General features: G+C 47.2%; 1 protein-coding gene across 1 annotated transcript in view; it reads right to left on the bottom strand.

Moving 5' to 3' along the window:
• Nucleotides 1–27,968, bottom strand: part of ELAC2 (elaC ribonuclease Z 2) — a 268,918-nt gene that overhangs the window by 138,290 nt on the left and 102,660 nt on the right. The window contains exon 8 of the mRNA XM_063960954.1: nucleotides 22,233–22,291. Coding sequence (XP_063817024.1) covers nucleotides 22,233–22,291 — 59 coding nt within the window. The remainder of the gene's footprint in view (nucleotides 1–22,232; nucleotides 22,292–27,968) is intronic.

Below are 27,968 nucleotides of genomic sequence, written 5' to 3'. Positions count from 1 at the left end.
ATTTTTTACTCACCGTAAAATCTTTCTCCGAGGTGATCTGGGGGAAACTGCCCACTTAAGGGTTTAGAGAGTGTGGTATGGAGTTTAGGCACAGAACCTATTTAAAAAACAAAAAACAAACCACACAGCACAAACTCTTCCCGTCTCTAACCCCTCCCATCTACAGTTTCTCCAGAGATCCAGCACCAGTTAACGTTTAGCCAAGCCGGGAGAGACAGAAACCAGTAACAATAAATCAATCAGACTTGCAAAAACAAGGGAGGGATTGCAGCGTCCCCCAGATTGACTCAGATTTTACGGTGAGTAAAAAAAATCAAAAAAAAAAAATCCCCTTTTCTCCATCAATCTGGGGGACGTTGCGCACTTACTAAGGGGATATCACAAAGAAAAGCTAACAAGAGGAGAGAGAAGAGGCCAGCAAAGCCGCCTGCAATATATGTCGCCCAACAGAGGCAAAGGTATGGAAAACAGTAGAATTTTGTGAAAGTATGCATGGACAACCAGGTCGCCGCTCTGCAGAGTTGCTCAATAGAAGCGCCTCCGCGAACAGCCCAGGAGGCACCAACAGCCCTAGTCGAATGAGCCCGTTGCGGAACAGGAACAGCAGATGAAACATAAGCCCGACGAATAGCAGACGTGACCCACTGTATTCTTGGAGGCCAACAAACCCCGCTTAGGAGCGTCAACCAGAACTAACAAGGTGTCTGTGCGACGAATAGTTTCTGTACGGAAAAAATAAACATGCAAAGCTCGAACCACATCCAACAATGCCAAGTGGCAATCCTCAGCAGCCAAAGTTGCACCATAGGCAGGAATAAAAATGTCTTGATTAAAATGAAATGTAGAAAAACACATTTGGCAGGAAAAAACAAAACAAAAAAAACTTAGTATGCAAAACCACCCGACCATCATGGAACACCAACAATGGTGACCTGCAAGAGAGGGCTGCCAACTTGGAAACCCATCGAGCTGAGGCAATAGCCGAAAGAAATATAACCTTGAGTGTGAGGAAATGTAAGCCAGACTCCAAAAGGTTCAAAGGGGGACTTCTGAAGAGCCGTAAGAACCAAATTTAAATCCCAAGGAGGAACATAAAGAGGTTAAATTCACAAAACCCCATGGAGAAACATCTGGACTTCCGGTAGAAGAAAGGCAATGTCCCTTAATCAAGTCATCCTGAAGGAAGGACAGAAGTCGTGAAAAGCGAAAAACCCCAGGTGCAACCTTCCGTTATTCGCACCAAACAATGTAGATACACCATTCTCTGTGATAAAATCGCAAAGTGACTGGCTTTCTAGCCTGGAGCAGTGTCTTCATTACCGCACGAAAAACCCTTTTTCTCTTAGAATGCGGGATTCAAGAACCATGCCGTCAAAGCCAGTCGAGGTAAGTCGTGGTGACAAAGTTCTTGATGAAGATTCTGGCGTAGTGGTAAATGGTAAGGCTCCTCGGCCACCATGCTGCGTAGAAGAGTGCACAATTGGCTCAGAGGCCAATCTGGTGCAATGAGAATGACTGGGAGACACCCTCTCCGAATTCGCTAAAGCAGTAGCAGGATCAGGGGAATGGGTGGAAAGACATAACCCAGATGAAACCTCCAAGGAGCTGTCATGGTGCCGACTAACGACGCCCGAGGATCCCGGGATTGAGACCCGTACTGATGCACCTTTTTGTTGAGACGGGATGCCATGAGGTGGATTTCAGGATTTCCCCAACGAGATACTAGCAAGAGGAACACTTCCTGATGAAGTTCCAACTCACCCGGATGAATCGTGTGGCGACTGAGGAAATCTGCCTCCCAGTTCTCCATTCCCGGTATGTGTACTGCAGAAATGTCTGGAACCCAAGACTCCGCCCAACTGAGGATATGGGTTAAGGATGGCGTCAGTCTTCCTATCCATAGAATCCTTTAAAGACACAGACTGTACAGACGGAACGACCATCGCTTTTGCCAGATGCGTAATAGGGGTATCGATCTTCGTAGGTGCCTCCCAAGATTGTGCATCTTCTTCAGCAAAAGGATACAAGTCCAGCTTAAGCCAAGCTTCTTTCAAAATATCCCCAAAATGATGGAAAGAGAGAGACTTGTCTCTTGTCTCTTAAACAAGGAGGTCGAACTGTCTGCCACTGCGACCTCCTGAAGGTTAAGAGTTTGCAGGATGGCTTCGATCAACAAACAGACCCCTGAGCTAGTGGACTTCTCTTCCTTCTCCCATGCTGATATGTCTTCCCACTCAGGATCTCCTTCACCTTGCTCCAACGGAATCTCAGTTGAATCAGAATCCTCCCCTGGGAAGGTTAGAGCGGCCGGTGTCTGTACCCGTTTAGCAGGTCTAGATTCCGACGAGGTCACAATTTTATTTAAAGATTGTGCCAAATCAGAGCGACACCTACCCATAGATCTGGCCCAAGGGGGTTCTCCCGATTCCCCTAAAGCTGTACCCGATCTGACCTGACACATGTCAGCTATGGCATCTGCCATATTCTTGGCCCACATAGGCAGAGAATGTTCTGCAAAGCCACCCGGTTGTTCTACAACTGGCATTCCAGAGCATGAACTACAGATGGTACCAGAGTCCGTGCTACCTTTAGGAAGTTTGGAACCACATTGGGAATATGCAAAGTAAACTACTGAACCTGCCTTTCTTTTGTAGATTTGTCTGGTTTACTGGCCGTGTTAATACACTGTATGCAATCAGGTAAACAACTGTTTTATTAATAAAAATAAGAATTTACTTACCGATAATTCTATTTCTCGTAGTCCGTAGTGGATGCTGGGGACTCCGTAAGGATCATGGGGAATAGCGGCTCCGCAGGAGACAGGGCACAAAAGTAAAAGCTTTAGGATCAGGTGGTGTGCACTGGCTCCTCCCCCTATGACCCTCCTCCAAGCCTCAGTTAGGATACTGTGCCCGGACGAGCGTATACAATAAGGAAGGATTTTGAATCCCGGGTAAGACTCATACCAGCCACACCAATCACACTGTACAACCTGTGATCTGAACCCAGTTAACAGCATGATAACAGCGGAGCCTCTGAAAAGATGGCTCACAACAATAATAACCCGTTTTAGTTAACAATAACTATGTACAAGTATTGCAGACAATCCGCACTTGGGATGGGCGCCCAGCATCCACTACGGACTACGAGAAATAGAATTATCGGTAAGTAAATTCTTATTTTTTCTGACGTCCTAAGTGGATGCTGGGGACTCCGTAAGGACCATGGGGATTATACCAAAGCTCCCAAACGGGCGGGAGAGTGCGGATGACTCTGCAGCACCGAATGAGAGAACTCCAGGTCCTCCTCAGCCAGGGTATCAAATTTGTAGAATTTTGCAAACGTGTTTGCCCCTGACCAAGTAGCAGCTCGGCAAAGTTGTAAAGCCGAGACCCCTCGGGCAGCCGCCCAAGATGAGCCCACCTTCCTTGTGGAATGGGCATTTACATATTTTGGCTGTGGCAGGCCTGCCACAGAATGTGCAAGCTGAATTGTACTACACATCCAACTAGCAATCGTCTGCTTAGAAGCAAGAGCACCCAGTTTGTTGGGTGCATACAGGATAACAGCAAGTCAGTTTTCCTGACTCCAGCCGTCCTGGAAACATATATTTTCAGGGCCCTGACAACATCTAGCAACTTGGAGTCCTCCAAGTCCCTAGTAGCCGCAGGTACCACAATAAGCTGGTTCAGGTGAAACGCGGACACCACCTTAGGGAGAAACTGGGGACGAGTCCGCAGCTCTGCCCTGTCCGAATGGACAATCAGATATGGGCTTTTGTGAGACAAAGCCGCCAATTCTGACACTCGCCTGGCCGAGGCCAGGGCCAACAGCATGGTCACTTTCCATGTGAGATATTTCAAATCCACAGATTTGAGCGGTTTAAACCAATGTGATTTGAGGAATCCCAGAACTACGTTGAGATCCCACAGTGCCACTGGAGGCACAAAAGGGGGTTGTATATGCAGTACTCCCTTGACAAACTTCTGGACTTCAGGAACTGAAGCCAATTCTTTCTGGAAGAAAATCGACAGGGCCGAAATTTGAACCTTAATGGACCCCAATTTGAGGCCCATAGACACTCCTGTTTGCAGGAAATGCAGGAATCGACCGAGTTGAAATTCCTCCGTGGGGCCTTCCTGGCCTCACACCATGCAACATATTTTCGCCAAATGTGGTGATAATGTTGTGCGGTCACCTCCTTCCTGGCTCTGACCAGGGTAGGAATGACCTCTTCCGGAATGCCTTTTTCCCTTAGGATCCGGCGTTCAACCGCCATGCCGTCAAACGCAGCCGCGGTAAGACTTGGAACAGACATGATCCTTGCTGAAGCAAGTCCCTTCTTAGTATCTCTTGAAGTTCCGGGTACCAAGTCCTTCTTGGCCAATCCGGAGCCACGAGTATAGTTCTTACTCCTCTCCGTCTTATAATTCTCAGCACCTTGGGTATGAGAGGCAGAGGAGGGAACACATACACCGACTGGTACACCCACGGTGTTACCAGAGCGTCCCTGCTATTGCCTGAGGGTCTCTTGACCTGGCGCAATACCTGTCCAGTTTTTTGTTCAGACGGGACGCCATCATGTCCACCTTTGGTCTTTCCCAACGGTTCACAATCATGTGGAAGACTTCCAGATGAAGTCCCCACTCTCCCGGGTGGAGGTCGTGCCTGCTGAGGAAGTCTGCTTCCCAGTTGTCCACTCCCGGAATGAACACCGCTGACAGTGTTATCACATGATTTTTCGCCCAGCGAAGAATCCTTGCTGCCATTGCCCTCCTGCTTCTTGTGCCGCCCTGTCTGTTTACGTGGGCGACTGCCGTGATGTTGTCCGACTGGATCAGCACCGGTTGACTTTGAAGCAGAGGTCTTCCTAGGCTCAGAGCATTGTAAATTGCCCTTAGCTCCAGTATATTTATGTGGAGAGAAGTCTCCAGACTTGACCACACTCCTTGGAAATTTCTTCCCTGTGTGACCGCTCCCCAGCCTCTCAGGCTGGCATCCGTGGTCACCAGGACCCAGTCCTGAATGCCGAATCTGCTGCCCTCTAGTAGATGAGCACTCTGCAGCCACCACAGAAGAGACACCCTTGTCCTTGGAGACAGGATTATCCGCTGATGCATCTGAAGATGCGATCCGGACCATTCGTCCAGCAGATCCCACTGAAAAATTCTTGCGTGAAATCTGACGAATGGAATCGCTTCGTAAGAAGCCACCATTTTTCCCAGGACTCTTGTGCATTGATGCACTGACACTTGGCCTGGTTCTAGGAGGTTCCTAACTAGCTCGGATAACTCCCTGGCTTTCTCCTCCGGGAGAAACACCTTTTTCTGGACTGTGTCCAGAATCATCCCTAGGAACAGCAGATGTGTCGTCGGAATCAGCTGCGATTTTGGAATATTTAGAATCCACCCGTGCTGTCGTAGAACTACTTGAGATAGTGCTACTCCGACCTCCAACTGTTCTCTGGACCTTGCCCTTATCAGGAGATCGTCCAAGTAAGGGATAATTAAGACGCCTTTTCTTTGAAGAATCATCATTTCGGCCATTACCTTGGTAAAGACCCGGGGTGCCGTGGACAATCCAAACGGCAGCGTCTGAAACTGATAGTGACAGTTCTGTACCACGAACCTGAGGTACCCTTGGTGAGAAGGGCAAATTGGGACATGGAGGTAAGCATCCTTGATGTCCAGGGACACCATATAGTCCCCTTCTTCCTGGTTCGCTATCACTGCTCTGAGTGACTCCATCTTGATTTGAACCTTTGTATGTAAGTGTTCAAAGATTTCAGATTTAGAATAGGTCTCACCGAGCCGTCTGGCTTCAGTACCACAAATAGTGTGGAATAATACCCCTTTCCTTGTTGTAGGAGGGGTACTTTGATTATCACCTGCTGGGAATACAGCTTGTGAATTGTTTCCAATACTGCCTCCCTGTCGGAGGGAGACGTTGGTAAAGCAGACTTCAGGAACCTGCGAGGGGGAGACGTCTCGAACTTCCAATCTGTACCCCTGGGATACTACTTGTAGGATCCAGGGGTCCACTTGCGAGTGAGCCCACTGCGCGCTGAAACTCTTGAGACGACCCCCCACCGCACCTGAGTCCGCTTGTACGGCCCCAGCGTCATGCTGAGGACTTGGCAGAAGCGGTGGAGGGCTTCTGTTCCTGGGAAGGAGCTGCCTGCTGCAGTCTTCTTCCCTTTCCTCTACCCCTGGGCAGATATGACTGGCCTTTTGCCCGCTTGCCCTTATGGGGACGAAAGGACTGAGGCTGAAAAGACGGTGTCTTTTTCTGCTGAGATGTGACTTGGGGTAAAAAAGGTGGATTTTCCAGCTGTTGCCGTGGCCACCAGGTCCGATGGACCGACCCCAAATAACTCCTCCCCTTTATACGGCAATACTTCCATGTGCCATTTGGAATCTGCATCACCTGACCACTGTCGTGTCCATAAACATCTTCTGGCAGACATGGACATCGCACTTACTCTTGATGCCAGAGTGCAAATATCCCTCTGTGCATCTCGCATATATAGAAATGCATCTTTTAAATGCTCTATAGTCAATAAAATACTGTCCCTGTCAAGGGTATCAATATTTTCAGTCAGGGAATCCGACCAAGCCACCCCAGCGCTGCACATCCAGGCTGAGGCGATCGCTGGTCGCAGTATAACACCAGTATGTGTGTATATACTTTTTAGGATATTTTCCAGCCTCCTATCAGCTGGCTCCTTGAGGGCGGCCGTATCTGGAGACGGTAACGCCACATGTTTTGATAAGCGTGTGAGCGCCTTATCCACCCTAGGGGGTGTTTCCCAACGCGCCCTAACTTCTGGCGGGAAAGGGTATAACGCCAATAATTTTCTATCGGGGGAAACCCACGCATCATCACACACTTCATTTAATTCATCTGATTCAGGAAAAACTACAGGTAGTTTTTTCACACCCCACATAATACCCTTTTTTTTTTTGCGGTACTTGTAGTATCAGAAATATGCAACACCTCCTTCATTGCCCTTAACATGTAACGTGTGGCCCTAATGGAAAATACGTTTGTTTCTTCACCGTCGACACTGGAGTCAGTGTCCGTGTCTGTGTCGACCGACTGAGGTAATGGGCGTTTTAAAGCCCCTGACGGTGTTTGAGACGCCTGGACAGGTACTAATTGGTTTGCCGGCCGTCTCATGTCGTCAACCGACCTTGCAGCGTGTTGACATTATCACGTAATTCCCTAAATAAGCCATCCATTCCGGTGTCGACTCCCTAGAGAGTGACATCACAATTACAGGCAATTGCTCCGCCTCCTCACCAACATCGTCCTCATACATGTCGACACACACGTACCGACACACAGCACACACACAGGGAATGCTCTGATAGAGGACAGGACCCCACTAGCCGTTTGGGGAGACAGAGGGAGAGTTTGCCAGCACACACCAAAACGCTATAATTATACAGGGACAACCTTATATAAGTGTTTTCCCTTATAGCATCTTAATATATTATAATATCGCCACACAAAATGCCCCCCCCTCTCTGTTTTAACCCTGTTTCTGTAGTGCAGTGCAGGGGAGAGCCTGGGAGCCTTCCTAGCAGCGGAGCTGTGTAGGAAAATGGCGCTGTGTGCTGAGGAGAATAGGCCCCGCCCCCTTTTCGGCGGGCTTCTTCTCCCATTTTTCTGACAACCTGGCAGGGGTTAAATACATCCATATAGCCCCAGAGGCTATATGTGATGTATTTTTAGCCAGCATAGGTACTTTCATTGCTGCCCAGGGCGCCCCCCCCAGCGCCCTGCACCCTCAGTGACCGTTGGTGTGAAGTGTGCTGAGAGCAATGGCGCACAGCTGCCGTGCTGTGCGCTACCTTAAGAAGACTGGGAAGTCTTCAGCCGCCGATTTCTGGACCTCTTCTCTCTTCAGCATCTGCAAAGGGGTCGGCGGCGCGGCTCCGGTGACCCATCCAGGCTGTACCTGTGATCGTCCCTCTGGAGCTAGTGTCCAGTAGCCTAAGAAGCCAATCCATCCTGCACGCAGGTGAGTTCACTTCTTCTCCCCTAAGTCCCTCGTTGCAGTGAGCCTGTTGCCAGCAGGACTCACTGAAAATAAAAAACCTAACAAAACTTTTACTCTAAGCAGCTCTTTAGGAGAGCCACCTAGATTGCACCCTTCTCGGCCGGGCACAAAAACCTAACTGAGGCTTGGAGGAGGGTCATAGGGGGAGGAGCCAGTGCACACCACCTGATCCTAAAGCTTTTACTTTTGTGCCCTGTCTCCTGCGGAGCCGCTAATCCCCATGGTCCTTACGGAGTCCCCAGCATCCACTTAGGACGTCAGAGAAATACTAGATACAGTAAGGTCTGTTCCCCACTTGTCTAACAAACAGTGTAAGGTACCACAAGTATATAGCTATACAGTCTATAACAAAAGGTTGATGCAGAGAACGGATCTAACCCTAAACACGCATACAATGCCTGATCCCCGCCTGTATACTCATCAGGGTGAGTTAGGCGGTGTTAAAATCTTGTTTCTCTTTCTCTCCTCCTCAGTAAGCTGACCACATCAAGGTACTCGGAATCCTCCAAGTCCCGTGTAGCCACAGGCACGACAATAGGTTGGTTCATATGAAAGGATGAGACCACCTTAGGTAGGAATTGAGGACGGGTCCGCAATTCCCCCCTATCCATATGGAAAACCAGATAGGGGCTTTTATGTGATAAAGCCGCCAATTCCGAAACTCGCCTAGCCGAAGCCAAGGCTAACAACATGACAACCTTCCAAGTGAGATATTTCAACTCCACTGTTTGAAGTGGTTCAAACCAATGTGACTTAAGAAAACTTAACACCACGTTAAGGTCCCAAGGCGCCACCGGAGGCACAAAAGGAGGCTGAATATGCAGTACTCCCTTCACAAAAGTCTGTACTTCAGGCAGAGAGGCCAATTCCTTTTGAAAGAAAATGGATAAGGCTGAAATCTGAACTTTAATGGAGCCTAACTTTAGGCCCAAATTCACTCCAGTCTGTAGGAAGTGAAGAAAACGGCCTAGATGGAAATCTTCTGTAGGAGCATTCCTGGCCTCGCACCAAGAAACATATTTTCGCCATATCCGGTGATAATGTTTAGATGTCACGCCAATCCTAGCCTGTATTAGCGTAGGAATGACCTCATCCGGAATACCTTTTTCCGCTAGGATCCGGCGTTCAACCGCCATGCCGTCAAACGCAGCCGTGGTAAGTCTTGGAACAGACAGGGACCCTGTTGCAACAGGTCCCGTCTTAGGGGAAGAGGCCATGGATCTTCTGTGAGCATTTCCTGCAGTTCCGGATACCAGGTCCTTCGTGGCCAATCCGGAACAATGTGTATTGTTCTCACTCCTCTTTTTCTTATTATTCTCAACACCTTGGGTATGAGAGGAAGAGGAGGAAATACATAGACCGACTAGAACACCCACAGTGTCACTAAGGCATCCACAGCTACCGCCTGAGGATCTCTTGACCTGGCGCAATACCTTTGTAGCTTTTTGTTGAGACGGGACGCCATCATGTCTATTTAGGGCAATCCCCACCGACTTGCAATCTGTGCGAAGACTTCCTGATGAAGTCCCCACTCTCCTGGATGCAGGTCGTGTCGGCTGAGGAAGTCTGCTTCCCAGTTGTCCACTCCCGGAATGAACACTGCTGACAGTGCACTTACATGATTCTCCGCCCAGCGAAGAATTCTGGTGGCTTCCGCCATCGCCACTCTGCTCCTTGTGCCGCCTTGGTGGTTTACATGAGATACTGCGGTGACGTTGTCCGTCTGAATCAGCACCGGTCGGTCGCGAAGTAAGGTCTCCGCTTGACGTAGCGCATTGAATATGGCCCTCAGTTCCAGGATGTTGATGTGAAGACAAGTCTCTTGACTTGACCAAAGGCCTTGGAAATATCTTTCCTGTGTGACTGCTCCCCAAACGCGGAGGCTCGCGTCCGTGGTCACCAGGATCCATCCTGAATGCCAAACCTGCTGCCCTCTAGAAGGTGAGCACTCTGCAGCCACCACAGGAGAGATACCCTGGCCCTGGGGGGACAGGGTGATCCGCTGATGCATGTGCAGATGTGACCCGGACCATTTGTCCAATAGGTCCCACTGGAAAGTCCTTGCATGGAACCTGCCGAAGGGAATGGCTTCGTATGTCGCCAGCATTTTTCCTAGGACTTGAGTGCAATGATGCACTGACACTTGTTTCGGCTTCAACAGGTTCTTGACTAGAGTCATGAGTTCCTGCGCTTTTTCTTCCGGAAGAAAAATCCTTTTTTGGTCTGTGTACAGAATCATACCCAAGAAAGACAAGCGAGTCATAGGATCCAGCTGCGACTTTGGAATATTGAGAATCCAGCCGTGTCGCTGTAACACCTTCAGTGAAAAGGATACGCTGTTCTGCAACTTCTCCCGTGATCTCGCTTTTATGAGGAGATCGTCCAAGTACGGGATAATTGTGACACCCTGCTTTCGCAGGAGCACCATCATTTCCGCCATTACCTTGGTGAAAATTCTCAGGGCCGTGGAAAGCCCAAACGGCAACGTCTGAAATTGGTAATGACAATCCTGTATCGCAAATCTCAGGTACGCCTGATGAGGAGGATATATGGGAACATGCAGGTATGCATCCTTTATGTCCAGCGATACCATAAAATCCCCCCCCTTCCAGGCTGGCGATGACCGCTCTGAGCGATTCCATCTTGAACTTGAACCGTTTTAAGTAAAGGTTCAGGGATTTTAAATTCAAAATGGGTCTGACCGAACCGTCCGGTTTCGGGACCACAAACAGGGTTGAGTAGTACCCCTTCCCTCTCTGAAGCAGGGTAACCTCGGCCACCACTTGTTGAAGACACAATTTTTGAATCGCCTGTAACACTATCTCCCTTTCCAAGGGAGAAGTTGGTAGCGCAGATTTGAAAAACCGTCGAGGAGGCACCTCTTCGAATTCCAGCCTGTACCCCTGGGAAACAATTTCCATTGCCCAGGGATCCACCTGTGACTGAACCCAGATGTGGCTGAAAAGTCGAAGACGTGCCCCCACTGGAGCGGACTCCCTCAGGGGAGCCCCAGCGTCATGCGGTGGATTTTGCAGAGGCCGGGGAGGACTTCTGTTCCTGGGAACTAGCTGTGTTGTGCAGCTTTTTTCCTCTGCCCTTACCCCTGGCAAGAAAGGACGATCCACGTACTCTTTTGCTTTTATTTGAACGAAAGGACTGCATTTGATAATGAGGCACTTTCTTAGATTGTGAGGGAACATAAGGCAAAAAATTCGATTTACCTGCCGTAGCTGTGGAGACGAGGTCCGAGAGGCCCTCTCCAAACAATTCCTCACCCTAGTACGGCAAAAACTCCATATGCCTCTGAGTCGGCATCCCCCGTCCACTGTCGGGTCCATAAGACTCGCCTAGCAGAAATGGACATAGCGTTTATTCTGGAACCCAGTAAACTAATGTCTCTTTGAGCATCCCTCATATATAAGACCGCATCTTTTATATGCCCTAGGGTCATTAAAATGGTATCCTTATCAAGGGTCTCAATATCCGCTGATAAAGAATCTGTCCATGCTGCTACAGCACCTCAAACCCAGGCCGACTCAATTGCCGGCCTGAGCAACGTACCAGAATGAGTGTAAATGGACTTCAAGGTAACCTCCTGCTTGCGGTCAGCAGGATCCTTGAGGGTAGCCGTATCTTGGGACAGGAGCGCTATATTTTTTGATAAGAGTGTCAAAGCTTTGTCTACCCTAGGGGAGGATTCCCACCGTATTCTGTCCTGTGACGGGAAAGAATACGCTGTTAGAATCCTTTTGGGAATCTGCAGTTTTTTGTCTGGAGTTCCCCATGCTTTTTCGCATAATTCGTTCAGCTCATGTGAGGAGGGAAAGGTGACCTCAGGTTTCTTGACCTTATACAGGTTGCGTATACCATATCCAAATATTCCGAAATACGGAATATTCCGAAATACGGACTTTTTTGAGCGAGAGCGAGATAGTGAAACCTTTGTTTTTTGATGGCTCAATGTACACAAACTTTAATACACAAGTTATTAAAAATATTGTATTAAATGACCTTCAGGCTGTGTGTATAAGGTGTATATGAAACATAAATGAATTGTGTGAATGTAGACACACTTTGTTTAATGCACAAAGTTATACAAAATATTGGCTAAAATGACCTTCAGGCTGTGTGTATAAGGTGTATATGTAACATAAATGCATTCCGTGCTTAGGATTTAGGTCCCATCACCATGATCTCTCATTATGGTATGCAATTATTTCAAAATACGGAAAAATCCCATATCCAAAATACTTCTGGTCCCAAGCATTTTGGATAAGGGATACTCAACCTGTACATGTGTACCCTCGTGTCAGGGACAGGGGGGTTCCTCAGTAATATGCAAAACATCTTTAATTGCGATAATCATATATCGAACACATTTAGCCACCCTTGGCTGTAATTTTGCATCATCGTAGTAGACACTGGAGTCTGAATCCGTGTCGGTATCTGTGTCAACTATTTGGGATAGTGGGCGCTTCTGAGACCCCGAAGGTCCCGGCGACATAGGGACAGACATGGGTTGACTCCCTGACTGTACCCTAGCTTCAGCTTTGTCTAATCTTTTGTGCAATAAATCAACATTAGCACTTAAAACATTCCACATATCCATCCAGTCAGGTGTCGGCGCTGCCGACGGAGACCTAATATTCATACACTCCCCCTCCTCCTCAGGTGAGCCTTCAACCTCAGACATGTCGACACACGCGTACCGACACACCACACACACAGGGAAGCTCTTTTCTGAAGACAGGTTCCCCACCAGGCCCTTTGGAGACAGAGAGAGAGTATGCCAGCACACACCCCAGCGCTATATGACCCAGGAAAAAACACACAATGTTTACCCAGTAGAGCTTATGTATAATGTATATGCGCCAATTATGTGACCCCCCTCTACTTTAAAACCCTCTTTCACCGTGTGTCAAGCAGGGGAGAGTCCGGGGAGCTTCCTCTCAGCGGTGCTGTGGAGAAAAAATGGCGCTGGCGAGTGCTGAGGGAGAAGCCCCGCCCCCTCGGCGGCGGGCTTCTGTCCCGCTCAAATTTACTAACAACATGGCGGGGGCTCTTTTTATACATGTACAGTGCCCAGCTGTACATGTATATATGTGTTTTTGCCACCTGAGGTGTCTATTGCTGCCCAGGGCACCCCCCCCTGCGCCCTTACAGTGACCGAAGTGTGTGAGGTGAATGGGAGCAATGGCGCACCGCTTCACTGCTGTGCGTTACCTCTTATGAAGATCATGTCTTCTGCCGCCTCTGAAGTCTTTTCCTCACGTACTCACCCGGCTTCTTTCTTCCGGCTCTGTGAGGAGGACGGCGGCGCGGCTCTGGGACGGACGGCGAGGGCGAGACCTGCGTACCGATCCCTCTGGAGCTAATGGTGTCCAGTAGCCTAAGAAACAGAGCCCTGAAATTCAAAGAAGTGGGTCTGTTTCTCTCTCCTCAGTCCCTCGATGCAGGGAGTCTGTTGCCAGCAGGCTCCCTGAAAATAAAAAACCTAACTAAAATACTTTCTTTTACAGGAAACTCAGGAGAGCTCCCTGAAAGCACCCAGTCTCCACTGGGCACAGAATCAAACTGAGGTCTAGAGGAGGGGCATAGAGAGAGGAGCCAGTGCACACCCAGAGCCAAAGTCTTTCTTAAAGTGCCCATGTCTCCTGCGGAGCCCGTCTATCCACATGGTCCTTACGGAGTCCCAGCATCCTCTAGGACGTTAGAGAAATAGATTTACGCACAAGTCGAACAACATGTGCATCTACTCTAGGAGGAACTTCTCTTTTTGAACAGTCTGCAGCTGGAAAGGGATATTAAGAATCCCTAAAACAGTTAAAGCTACTGTCTTATAAGTACCACGCACAGCCATTGCATCACTGGAGCACTGTTTAAATACAGGTGCCTTAGATTTGACACTGCTTTGGCTGATTCTTGCAGAGACAGAATAGCCTTCATGCATCAATAAGGTCAGCTATATCTGATCATCATATGTGGTATTTGAATTCATCTTGTGTAGTCTGTAACATGGATGTATCTACCCTGGTTTTAATAGCCTGGCTATTTGTAAAAGCTGCTGAAACCAAACCATAAGGAGGGAGCTGCATGGATGGGTTAATAGTGTAACCTATTCCCGTGGGTGGAACTGCAGGTGCTAATCTGCCAGCAATTGCAAACAAGGTCTGTGCGACCACACCCCTCTTGCAGGGCGTTGCCCCTCATAAGTAAGATACTGGGCTATTCCATGCAAAATCACTATACCAAATAAGCATGTTAAGGGTGTAAGGCCCTTCACTTTTGCCGCTCACAGACCAGGTAAATAATTCATTTTAACAAATACTACACTCTTTTGTGACTGAAAATCACATATATAGAAGTGATCTCAATCTGACCACAATCCGTGTACCTGATTTGAGGTTCAGAAACAATACTGACAGACATAAAAGTCAGCCATCACACTAGCAGTCAGTCACATGTTAAATATTAGACATTGTCATATGAGAATATAATCAAACATTACTTTACAAGTAAGTAGGAGTACAATTACTGTATTTGTGTTTTTATAACTGCTCTTATAACAAGTATTTCAGACATTATGCAGAAAACAGTACTGTACAGGTCTCATATGCATTGTGTACCAAAATGAACAATTCATACTAACAAGTTGAAAGAATTTTAGTACTGTATAACCCTCTCTCAGTAGAATGGGATACAGGGAGACTCGCCACACTTCCATGATCGCTCAATACGCTCAAAAGACGCTGAGTGGATTTAGACGCTACTAGTGTACACTGCCGCTCTGATAACGGATGAGAGACACAGACGCTCAGTGAACGATAAGTGTATGCAGACGCTACGGTCTGCGACTCTGTCTAGGCGGCAACTCTAGTGTACACAACCGCAGCGTCTAAGCTGCGACCGTGTACCCTCGTGGTAGCGTCTGAGTCGAAAGTGAGGTCATTAGTTCATGGACGGGAGACGCGCGGAAACTGGTCATGAACTTGGGGGAGGGGCGACCAGGAGAGCGTCTAACTCCCCCTGTTGACTTAAACTCTAAGGATCGCGGCCTCAACCTAGTCCTGGCGCCTATGATCTTTAAAGCATAGCGCTGTTGCACTTAAGAGTGGTGGCGCATCAACCACTGTTTGTAGTCTCCTCCAATACAGTGAAGCTGTGTGCGGAACCCCCTAGTAAGAGGAAACAGATGACTTACCTTCTCCCCATGCTCCGGCCACAGCCTGGTAACGTCTGCTGGACCTGCTAGAATCATCCGACACAGACGCCCGCCGAGACAGCACTATACCGCAAAGGTAAGCGTTGTTGCGACAAGGTGGAGAGTTGGAGCGACTTTCTAGCATGCGTTTAAGACGCTGTTAAGAAAAGTCTCTCAAAAAAACATAGTAAGACTATAAAAATAAAATAATAAAAGCTTCAGGCTGCTATTAACTGCAGCCTTGTGACCATGGTCCGGCTCCTGCCGCACCAAACAGAAAACTGATTTGACTGAGTCAGTGTGCGGTATTATATGGAGATGAAATGCAATCTGGGAGGACAGAAAGCTTGTGACCGTTTGGTGCCATTTCCGCTGTCGCTGCGGCATATCCCAATGTTATCCTGTGGACGCAGCCGAAGAAATTGGGAATACCCAGCCCCGGAGTCTACATTTTAATATGTAGGATGTAAGTCTCTTTTGCTGGCGAATTGCAGTGTGCGAGGGGAATTTGTTTTATTGTTTTTTTCTCACTTCAAAATGGTCCATGTTATGCATGGCTTGCATATTGTCCTGCTTGTACCCTGGACACAAGTGAACTGTACACAAGTCTTCAGAGGAAAAAATAATAATAAGATTTTACTCACCAGTAAATCTATTTCTCGTAGTCCGTAGTGGATGCTGGGGACTCCGTAAGGACCATGGGGATTAGCGGCTCCGCAGGAGACTGGGCACAACTAAAGAAAGCTTTAGGACTACCTGGTGTGCACTGGCTCCTCCCACTAAGACCCTCCTCCAGACCTCAGTTAGGATACTGTGCCCGGAAGAGCTGACACAATAAGGAAGGATTTTGAATCCCGGGTAAGACTCATACCAGCCACACCGTATAACTCGTGATACTATACCCAGTTAACAGTATGATAACAACTGAGCCTCTCAACAGATGGCTCAACAATAACCCTTTAGTTAGGCAATAACTATATACAAGTATTGCAGACAATCCGCACTTGGGATGGGCGCCCAGCATCCACTACGGACTACGAGAAATAGATTTACCGGTGAGTAAAATCTTATTTTCTCTAACGTCCTAAGTGGATGCTGGGGACTCCGTAAGGACCATGGGGATTATACCAAAGCTCCCAAACGGGCGGGAGAGTGCGGATGACTCTGCAGCACCGAATGGGCAAACTCTAGGTCCTCCTCAGCCAGGGTATCAAACTTGTAGACTCTTGCAAGAGTGTTTGAACCCGACCAAGTAACAGCTCGGCAAATTTGTAAAGCAGAGACTCCTCGGGCAGCCGCCCAAGAAGAGCCCACTTACCTCGTGGAATGGGCTTTCACAGATTTAGGGTGCGGCAGTCCAGCCGCAGAATGTGCAAGTTGAATCGTGCTACAGATCCAGCGAGCAATAGTCTGCTTAGAAGCAGGAGCACCCAGCTTGTTGGGTGCATACAGGATAAATAGCGAGTCAGTTTTCCTGACTCCAGCCGTCCTGGAAACATACTTTTCAGGGCCCTGACTACGTCCAGAAACTTGGAATCCTCCAAGTCCCAAGTAGCCGCAGGCACCACAATAGGTTGGTTCACATGAAAAACTGCTACCACCTTAGGAAGGAATTGGGAACGAGTCCTCAATTCCGCCTTATCCATATAAAATACAGATAAGAGCTTTTGACAAAGCCGCCAATTCTGATACACGCCTGGCCGACGCCAAGGCCCACAGCATGACCACTTTCCACGTGAGGTATTGTAGCTCCACGGATTTAAGTGGCTCAACTCAATGCGACTTCAGGAAATCCAACACTACGTTGAGATCCCACGGTGCCACTGGAGGCACAAACGGGGGCTGACTATGCAGCACTCCCTTAACAAAAGTCTGAACTTCAGGCAGTGAAGCCAGTTCTATTTTGGAAGAAAATCGATAGAGCCGAAATCTGGACCTTAATGGAACCCAATTTTAGGCCCATAGTCACCTCTGACTTGTAGGAAGTGCAGAAATCGACCTAGCTGAAATTCCTCCTTTGGGGCCTTACTGGCCTCACAGCACGCAACATATTTCCGCCATATGCGGTGATAATGGTTTGCGTTCACTTCTTTCCTAGCTATAAATGGCATAGGGAAAACTTCCTCCTGAATGCCTTTTTCCTTCAGGATCCGGCGTTCAACACCCATGCCGTCAAATGCAGCCGCGGTACGTCTTGGAACAGACAGGCCCCCTGCTGCAGCAGGTCCTGTCTGAGCGGCAGAGGCCATGGGTCCTCTGAGATCATTTCTTGGAGTTCTGGGTACCAAGCTCTTCTTGGCCACCCGGAACAATGAGTATAGTTCTTACTCCTCTCCTTATTATTCTCATTACCTTGGGTATGAGAGGCAGAGAAGGGAACACATACACCGACTGGTACACCCACGGTGTTACCAGAGCGTCCACAGCTATCGCCTGAGGTACCCTTGACCTGGCGCAATATCTTTGTAGCTTTTTGTTGAGGCGGGACGCCATCCTGTCCACCTGTGGCCTTTCCCCACGGTGTACAATCATTTGGAAGACTTCTGGATGAAGTCCCCACTCTCCCGGGTGGAGGTCGTGTCTGCTGAGAAAGTCTGCTTCTTAGATGTCCACTCCGGGAATGAACACTGCTGACAGTGCTAATACATGATTTTCCGCCCATCGGAGAATCCTTGTGGCTTCTGCCATCGCCATTCTGCTTCTTGTGCCGCCCTATCGGTTTACATGAGCGACCGCCGTGATGTTGTCTGACTGGATCAGCACCGGCCGGTGTTGAAGCAGGGTCTAGCCTGACTTAGGGCATTGTAAATGGCCCATAGTTCCAGAACATTTATGTGTAGGGAAGTCTCCTGACTTTTCCATAGGCCTTGGAAGTTTCTTCCCTGTGTGACTGCCCCCCAGCCTTGAAGGCTGGCATCCGTGGTCACCAGGACCCAGTCCTGTATGCCGAATCTGCGGCCCCCTAGAAGATGAGCACTCTGCAGTCACCACCACAGCGACACCCTGGCCCTTGGAGACAGGGTTATCCGCCGATGCATCTGAGGATGCGACCCGGACCACTTGTCCAACAGATCCCACTGGAAGATCCTTGCATGGGACTTGGCGAATGGAAATTCTTCGTAAGAAGCTACCATCTTTCCCAAGGCTCGCGTGCATTGAAGCACCGATACCTGTATTTGTATTAGGAGGTCTCCGTCTAGAGACGCCAACTCCTTGGACTTCTCCTCCGGGAGAAACCCTTTTTATCCTGTTCTGTGTCCAGAACCATACCCAGGAACAGTAGACGCATCGTAGGAACCAGCTGCGACTTTGGAATATTCAGACTCCAGCCGTGCTGTTGTAGCACTTCCCGAGATGGTGCTACTCCGACGAACAACTGCTCCCTGGACCTCGCCTTTATAAGGAGATCGTCCAAGTACGGGATAAGTACTTCGGCCATTACCTTGGTAAATACCCTCGGTGCCGGGGACAGACCAACGGCAACGTCTGGAATTGGTAATGACAATCCTGTACCACAATTTTGAGGTACACCTGGTGAAGAGGGAAAATAGGGACATGCAGGCAAGTATCCTTGATGTCCAGTGATACCCTGAAATTTTCCAGGCTTGCAATAATCGCCCTGAGCAATTCCATTTTGAACTTGAACCTTCGTATATAAGTGTTCAAGGATTTCAATTTTAGAATGGGTCTCACCGAACCGTCTGGTTTCGGTACCACAACATTTTGGAATAGTAACCCCGGCCTTGTTGAAGGAGGGGTACCTTGATTTCACCTGCTGGAAGTACAGCTTGTGAATTGCCGCCAGTACTACCTTTCTCCGAGGGCAGCAGGCAAGGCTGATGTGAGGCAACGGCGAGGGGGAGTCGTCTCGAACTCCAGCCTGTATCCCTGTTATACTACTTGCAGAACCTAGGGATCCACCTGTGGGCAAGCCCACTGGTCCGTGCAGTTCCCGAGACACGCCCCCACCGCACCTGTCTCCACCTGTGGAGCCCCAGCGTCATGCGGTGGACTCAGAGGAAGCGAGGGAAGATATTTGATCCTGGGAACTGGCTGACTGGTGCAGCTTTTTCCTTCTTCCCTTGTCTCTGTGCAGAAAGGAAGCGCCTTTGACCCGCTTGCTTTTCTGAAGCCGAAAGGACTGTACCTGAAAATACGGTGCTTTCTTAGGCTTTTGTGAGGAAACCTGAGGTAAAAAATTTTCTTCCCAGCTGTTGCTGTGGATACGAGGTCCCAGAGACCATCCCCAAACAATTCCTCACCCTTATAAGGCAGAATCTCCATGTGCCTTTTAAATGCAGCATCACCTGTCCACTGCCGGGTTTCTAATACCCTCCTGGCAGAATGGACATTGCATTAATTCTGGATGCCAGCCGGCAAATATCCCTCTGTGCATCCTTTATATATAAGACAACGTCTTAAATATGCTCAATGTTAGCAAAATATTATCCCTGTCTTAGCGTATTAATATTATCTGACAGGGTATCAGACCACGCTGCAGCAGCACTATTTATGCTGAGGCAATTGCAGGTCTCAGTATATAACCTGAGTGTGTAAATACAGACTTCAGGATCGCCTCCTGCTTTTTATCAGCAGGTTCCTTCAAGGTGGTCGTATACTAAGACGGCAGTGCCACCTTTTGACAAACGTGTGAGCGCCTTATCCACCCTAAGGGATATCTCCCAACGTGACCTATCCTCTGGCGGGAAAGGGTACGCCATCAGTAACTTTTTAGAAATTATCAGTTTCTTATCGGGGGAAACCACGCTTCTTTACCCACTTCATTCATTCATCTGATGGGGGAACAAAACACTGGCTGCTTTTTCTCCCCAAAAATAAAACCCCTTTTATGTGGTACTTGGGTTCATGTCAGAAAATGCGTAACACATTTTTTATTGCCGAGATCATGTAACGGATGTTCCTAGTGGATTGTGTATATGTCTCAACCTCGTCGACACTGGAGTCAGACTCCGTGTCGACATCTGTGTCTGCCATCTGAGGTAACGGGTGTTTTTTTTTTTTTTTTTTGAGCCCCTGATGGCCTTTGAGACGCCTGGGCAGGCGCGGGCTGAGAAGCCGGCTGTCCCACAGCTGTTACGTCATCCAGCCTTTTATGTAAGGAGTTGACACTGTCGGTTAATACCTTCCACCTATCCATCCACTCTGGTGTCGGCCCCACAGGGGGCGACATCCCATTTATCGGCCTCTGCTCCGCCTCCACGTAACCTTCCTCATCCAACATGTCGACACAGCCGTACCGACACACCGCACACACACAGGGAATGCTCTGACTGAGGACAGGACCCCACAAAGTCCTTTGGGGAGACAGAGAGAGAGTATGCCAGCACACACCAGAGCGCTATATAATGCAGGGATTAACACTATAACGGAGTGATTTTTCCCCAAATAGCTGCTTGTATACATATATTGCGCCTAAATTTAGTGCCCCCCTCTCTTTTTAACCCTTTGAGCCTGAAAACTACAGGGGAGAGCCTGGGGAGCTGTCTTCCAGCTGCACTGTGAAGAGAAAATGGCGCCAGTGTGCTGAGGGAGAAGCCCCGCCCCTTTTCCAACTGACTTTCTCCCGCTTTCTCTGGAATACTGGCAGGGGTAATTTTACATCTATATAGCCTCTAGGACTATATATGATGTAGATTTGCCAGCCAAGGTGTCATATATTGCCCTCAGGGCGCCCCCCCCCAGCGCCCTGCACCCATCAGTGACCGGAGTGTGAGGTGTACATGAGGAGCAATGGCGCACAGCTGCAGTGCTGTGCGCTACCTTGGTGAAGACCGAAGTCTTCTGCCGCCGATTTTCCGGACTCTTCATGCTTCTGGCTCTGTAAGGGGGATGGCGGCGCGGCTCCGGGAACGAACACCAAGGTCGGGTCCTGCGGTCGATCCCTCTGGAGCTAATGGTGTTCAGTAGCCTAAGAAGCCCAAACTACCACCTGTTAGGTAGGTTCGCTTCTTCTCCCCTTAGTCCCTCGCTGCAGTGAGTCTGTTGCCAGCAGATCTCACTGTAAAATAAAAAACCTAAATATACTTTCTTTCTAGGAGCTCAGGAGAGCCCCTAGTGTGCATCCAGCTCAGCCGGGCACAAGACTATGAGGTCTGGAGGAGGGTCTTAGTGGGAGGAGCCAGTGCACACCAGGTAGTCCTAAAGCTTTCTTTAGTTGTGCCCAGTCTCCTGCGGAGCCGCTAATCCCCGTGGTCCTTACGGAGTCCCCAGCATCCACTTAGGACGTTAGAGAAATTAAAATTAAACCTTCTCTATGCTTAATTTTTCTACATTAAATCAATAACTACACCTCAATGCATCTTATTATGAGGTTTAAGGGGTTAAAATGTAAAAAAATAAAAATAAAAAAAAAACACCACACAACAAACAGGCTGCAGCCATCTAAAAGTTACTGTTCCAGCTTCAGTTGGTGGTACTGAGCACACATCAGTGGGTTTGAAACACGTCTGAATAATTTTTCACGCAGAAAAAAAAAAAAATAGATAATGCTAGGACTAGACGCGCCAGTGGGATTCACAAAAAGCGAGCTTAGCTGTTTAGCAGAACCTGTCACTTAGCTACATGTATTAAATAGTAAACATTCTAGGAATCTAATAGATGAAAGTAGTGCAGCACATTCAGGCCATATGAGCACATGTGATGATGTAATGTTTTGCATGGATCACAATATAAGATAACACATATGAATACAAATCCAAGTCCAACTCCTTGGGCTGTTTTACCATTACAGTTACTTGACACCCAAGGAACTACGTAGAAAATGCATTTAGTGAGAAGTAACAAGTTGTATACAATGTAAATAAGTATATAATGAAAAATATTTATCTTAACTAGTTTACAATTCTACAATAGTCATTTTCTTAACACATATGATGTGTTGGTAACAAGACTAATAAAACGTAATCAAATAAACTTTTGCATATTTAAAAAAATATATATACATACACTGGAAGGCCAAGTTCCTTTGCTTTGAGCACCAAGAAATGCCCTTTCCGGTCACGAATCTGAAAGGGACAAAAAAATTAATAATTTATCAAAGTAACAAATTCTGCCCTATCCAATCATCTGACTCGTCTTGTGATCACAAAGACATTATCCTAATGATGTCTTATAACATGCAGAGTCTACAACACATCTTGCAAAATGTACAGTGCACCTCATAGTACAGTATCTGGGGAAAACGTTTCGAAGATCACAACCATCTTTAAAACTTATGGGACCCATTGAAACTTTACTAATTTAGTGAATACAGTTTTATGTGGATGGCTTGATAAGGTCTCAGAATCATGGAAACACGTGTCAGCAGGAGCAAGGAGAGACCATTACCTCTAATTCCATCTATGCTTTCAAGGGACAAGGAAAAGGAAGCACAGGCACCAACGGATCAAGGCTGGGACAGACTGCTATATAGCGCAAGATAGCATGGAATCCCTGTATAGTCTCAGCCTGCTATTGGCTAGCATTGGCATCACAGAATTTCTCTCAAATAACCTTACTCTGGGGGTCATTCCGAGTTGTTCGCTCGCAAGCTGCTTTTAGCAGCTTTGCACACGCTAAGCCGCCACCTACTGGGAGTGAATCTTAGCTTATCAAAATTGCGAACGAAAGATTAGCAGAATTGCGAATAGACACTTCTTAGCAGTTTCTGAGTAGCTCGGGACTTACTCGGCATCTGCGATCAGTTCAGTCAGTTTCGTTCCTGGTTTGACGTCACAAACACACCCAGCGTTCGCCCAGACACTCCTCCGTTTCTCCAGCCACTCCCGCGTTTTTCCCAGAAACGGTAGCGTTTTTTCACACACACCCATAAAACGGCCAGTTTCCGCCCAGAAACACCCACTTCCTGTCAATCACATTACGATCACCAGAACGAAGAAAAAACCTCGTAATGCCGTGAGTAAAAAACCTAACTGCATAGCAAATTTACTTGGCACAGTCGCACTGCGGACATTGCGCATGCGCATTAGCGACTAATCGCTCCCTTGCGAGAAAAAAATACCGAGCGAACAACTCGGAATGACCCCCTCTATACGTTGTGATAAAGCTAAATATTTATCTTATATAAAACCCTTTATGAGGTCTAAGAACACTGTACGCTATTTACGTATGGAGTACCGTAAGGGTACGCTCGTTGCGTAACGATCGCTTAGACGTGGTCGAGACGCTCAAGCGTCACGTTCGCTCACGGCCGAGAGATCACAGGCAGGCACGCTATTGGCTGCCGACTAACGTAATGATTCGCTATAGCGTAGCGGACGCTCGGGACCACGAGGAGATCACCAGCGGCGCTGACGCTCACAATGTTAAACCTTTAAATCTAAACCATAAACAATGTAATATGCTGTAAAACCTTAGTGTAGAGATAGGGTGTAGGTGCAACACAGTGTAACCTTATTAACTTAAAAGCTGTTTGAGCGTCACCGACGCTCTGTGAATACTTAACACTACAAGAAATACACAGATACCGTGCTTAGGGTCCAACGCCTAATATATATATATTATGAATGTTATACTTGCAAAAGAATTAATACAATACAAGTCATACACTACAATATAACAGACTACCTAACCAGATAACTACACAGGAAATACAATACAATACTATTACGTTTAGGAGAGTACGAGAGAAAGAAGAGAAGAGAGAGAGAGAGAGAGAGAAAAATGGCCCATAACAACAAGAAAGACAATATGATTGCGGAGAAAACTTACACACAAAGGAAACGATCGCATGCGCCTCTGGACATCCAGCTCCCGATTTTCAGCAATGATAACCGTTGAAGAGTGAGAGCTGGATGTGATCGGCTTGTCTATTTATGCCCCACACACAATACAATTCAATGGTCCCTACAATCTCATTGTTCATTGGACACAGGAATTCCTCCTCGCATTATAACAAAAGGTCATAGGTTGATTCACAGGTGGGCTGTGACTATTTCCAACAGCTCAGGTGGGAGGGAAACTGGGTTTCCCGCCGCATGGATAAGTAAGTGCAAATACAGTAAATGTTCATAAACTTCTTATGTCCATAACTATTCGCACGAGCGATTAATCTGCTTCAAACCAACACCGGAATATTGCTAATTAAATACTCTTCCGATGGGTACTAAACACCACTGTATTACTCCTGTCTGACCCTTCGTATCAAACAAAGGGGGATTTCTCTGTTCATGAACATTCTATATTAACCAAACTTTCAGAATCTATCAAAGGGACCATGATCTACAAAATACATTATATAGTGGAAATATGTAACGATTGGGTCGCACGCTACGAACACATGAACTCTACCGTAAATGCACATACCGCGCACCCGCGGGTGCCCGCAACAGAGAGTATGCGCACGCACGGGAGAGCGCACGCATGCGCAGCGCAGACCTGTGTGAGGTGCAAATATGGCAGTGTGCATAGAGATATTTTTCTGACTTTGACAGTCCACCCTTTGGCAGTCAACAATAACTGCCACTTCCTAAAACATTTCAAAACGAGAAAAATATATGTCAGGGGTTAATACATTTACATGGTTGGGTAGGGGAGGAGAGGAGAAGGTGGGAAAAGGGTATGACCTAGTGTGATAGCAGAAGCATGTGTGTATGAATCCGTGCTTGGGGGTCATGTATCATCGTGCCGTACGTGTTTTAAATCAAGCTTTGAGGTATTGCGAAGTATACATTTGAATTCCTTCTTATCCCGTGGTACGGGTCTGTGGATGGGCGGTCAAACTTTACCGAGCTCTTTTCGGATTTTGAACAAAATGGGGAGCACATTTTAGTTGATGATACATGAATGGGTGAATATGTGATTGCTGGTATCTGTGCCTGTATTCCCTATACTATGTGTGTAATTACCTGAAGGTTGTAGAGATGAAGAAAAGACATAATTACGGTAAATGCAGTGGTATTCTATGTCAGGTAAATGAACATTTGTCGGTTGAAGTCTTGTTCGGTGTCTGTTGAATGCAGTCTTCTTTGTGCTTTTGCCCATTAGGTGCGAGCAAAAGCTTTGTCAATGTCCATAGATTTACAAAAGTGTTGGGCTAGCGTAATTTTAAAATTTCTAGGGAAACTGGGGATCTATGGCAAAGTTCATCAAAAATCTGTGTATCAGGTTGTCAAAACTTCTTCTTTAATCCATCTGTTGTCTGTATATCGGCTCATCAAATTCCTCGTCCAAGTGGGTCTTTTTACCTTGGAGGAGAACGGAAAAACAGGTGAAAGAAACGGACCGTAGAAATCGCATTTTCATCACATCATTGTTTCTACATTTGGGTCATAAATCAAATCCATTGGAATGACAATTTCCTCACTCCTTAAACTCATCACCCTGGTACTTCGTTTACACTTTGTTAAAGCCTGACCGCATCTAAATATCAAGCCAATCGTTATGATAACACCTAAGATACATAGGAGAAACTTCCCAACATCCATTATGACTCCTTGAGCCCATTCTCCTAAACCAGAGAACCAATTTCGCGGGTTCAACCATGACACCCAACCAGTCAGCTCATTACCTACAGCAGCAAGAGTGAGATTGTGTCTCCTGCGAAATTCCCACTTCAATTGGAGAATGTCGTCCATCTTTTGGTCTATGACCTCGACCGGGTCCTCGGTACTATTTGTAATATATGTGCAACATTTCACGCCGTACTGCGTTGCCAGTGTGACACAATATCCACCTGTTACTGCCGTGAGATAATTGAGAATCATTCTATGCTGAACTAGTTCTGTTTTATAAGCTTGAAGTTCTCTTCCAGTATACCTAAACGTGTCATCATACATTTCTGTGATATTGTCTAACAAATTTGCGAGCGCAGATATGTATTTATAATTCAACACTCCTCTGGCGGTGCGAGTGAAATCTAACGCGATTAGAACCTGAATCCCGGTGGATTCATGGATCATGTCAGAGGCCGGATGCTCTGTTCTTTCTATCAGGTGCCGTTTAACTACGTGCTCGTAATGGGTGTGAGTATAAGGAGCTTGGGCAACACGGTGTATATCTTTCATTTTGGCATGTGATACAGTCATTACTTCAGGCAGTACTTTTCCAATATAACACAATCCTTCAGAGTTTGGGGCAAGCCACTTGTACGCCTTCCTCCCGCATATGAAATATGCATCATCGGGGAGAACATATGGGACGGAGTAGGACATAACCATATTACACATCTTCCATGTGAAATCTCCTAACCCTAATTCTCCCATCTGTCTAGTACACGTATCAGCTTGTACGATATGTGCACAGTATCCTGGTGATACCTCTCCAACTCTCGTAATCCTATTTCCTAGGGTATACCTATATCGGAAAGATTTTCCTCTACTGGCTATGTGGCGTACAAGCTCTGTATCTGTCGGCATTCTATCTGCTCTATATGAAAAGGTCATGGTTTGGTTACTCCATGATACTTCCCAATTTCCCGGCTTTCGGGGATTGGAAATGTTAAAACATATGAGGGATCTATCCACATGATATTGGTGGAGCTTCAAACTAGGAGGACTGGAGATATTAAACCTCCTGTCCACCGGCCTCCCACCACTTAGCTCAAGTACCTCCCCTATCGTTAAAGGAAATGGTACTAGTCCTGATTTGCTATGACCTCGAGGTACTTGAGAGCATACCCAACAATCTGTTTGATTTAACACACTACCCACTAAGGAGTGATAGTCACTCAATGGATGCCGGTCCATGTGGATATTAAAACTGGATTGGCATTTCTTGATGCACCCATCCTCAACTACGTTGTCACAGAGCCTACAGATACAGTTTTCTTCAGCTAACAATCCTTCACAATTCCTTCTGTGGTCAATGCTATCGGATCGTTTTCTGATACTCGCCTTTGCTTGTTGATTATGTTGTTCTCGGAAAACTACGCCTCCATCTCTGTCATCAGAACCCATTCCAGAACCTCTCTCGACCTCCATGGTACTCTTGCCGGAACAGACTGCTCTGGTCAACATCATGGTCAACAGGAAAATCCGGATCACAGTCTCTTGGGGCAAGTCCATCTTATAGGAGGAAACGAAGAAGAATGAGAAGGGGGAAAAATAATTTGAGGGAGGGGGGATGGGAAGTGGAGAAAAACAATAAAAGGGAACAGGGAATCGACAACTGCTTTTGATCTTGTGATTCTCAATGCTCAGGTGCCGCCTCAGTCCTCCTGGAACAGACACTCCAGTGATACAACTTCCTCTACCGTCTGTTCCTCATCACGGGACCTCTCTGGATCAGCAACCTTCTTACAATGGGACGAATGAACCCAAGTCTGTCTCTCGGCAACTTTCAATGCTGTAGTGCTAGTCAATAAGACTTGGTATGGTCCTTCCCATCTGTCAATAAGGCAACCTGAGCGTAGAAAATTCCGTATCATTACATAATCCCCAGGTTCAATGTCATGACAATTACTATCTGGTAAATCAGGAATCACCAACTTCAAATTATCATTTTGATTCCTTATCTGTTTACTCATGTTAATCAAGTACTTTACAGTCACTTCATTGTTACACTTCAAATCATCCTGAGGGTTAATCATAACATGCGGTTGTCGACCAAACAAGATTTCAAAGGGAGACAGATTAAGAGGGGACCTGGGAGTGGTTCTGATGCTGTACAGTACAATGGGTAGAGCTTCTGGCCATGTCAATCCTGTCTCTGCCATAACTTTGCTCAGTTTATTTTTAATAGTGC

This window comes from Pseudophryne corroboree, chromosome 3 (genome assembly GCF_028390025.1).
Source record: "Pseudophryne corroboree isolate aPseCor3 chromosome 3, aPseCor3.hap2, whole genome shotgun sequence".
Classification (NCBI taxonomy): domain Eukaryota; kingdom Metazoa; phylum Chordata; class Amphibia; order Anura; family Myobatrachidae; genus Pseudophryne; species Pseudophryne corroboree.
Note: the sequence above shows the minus strand (reverse complement) of the source record. Positions and strands in the feature narration are given on the sequence as shown.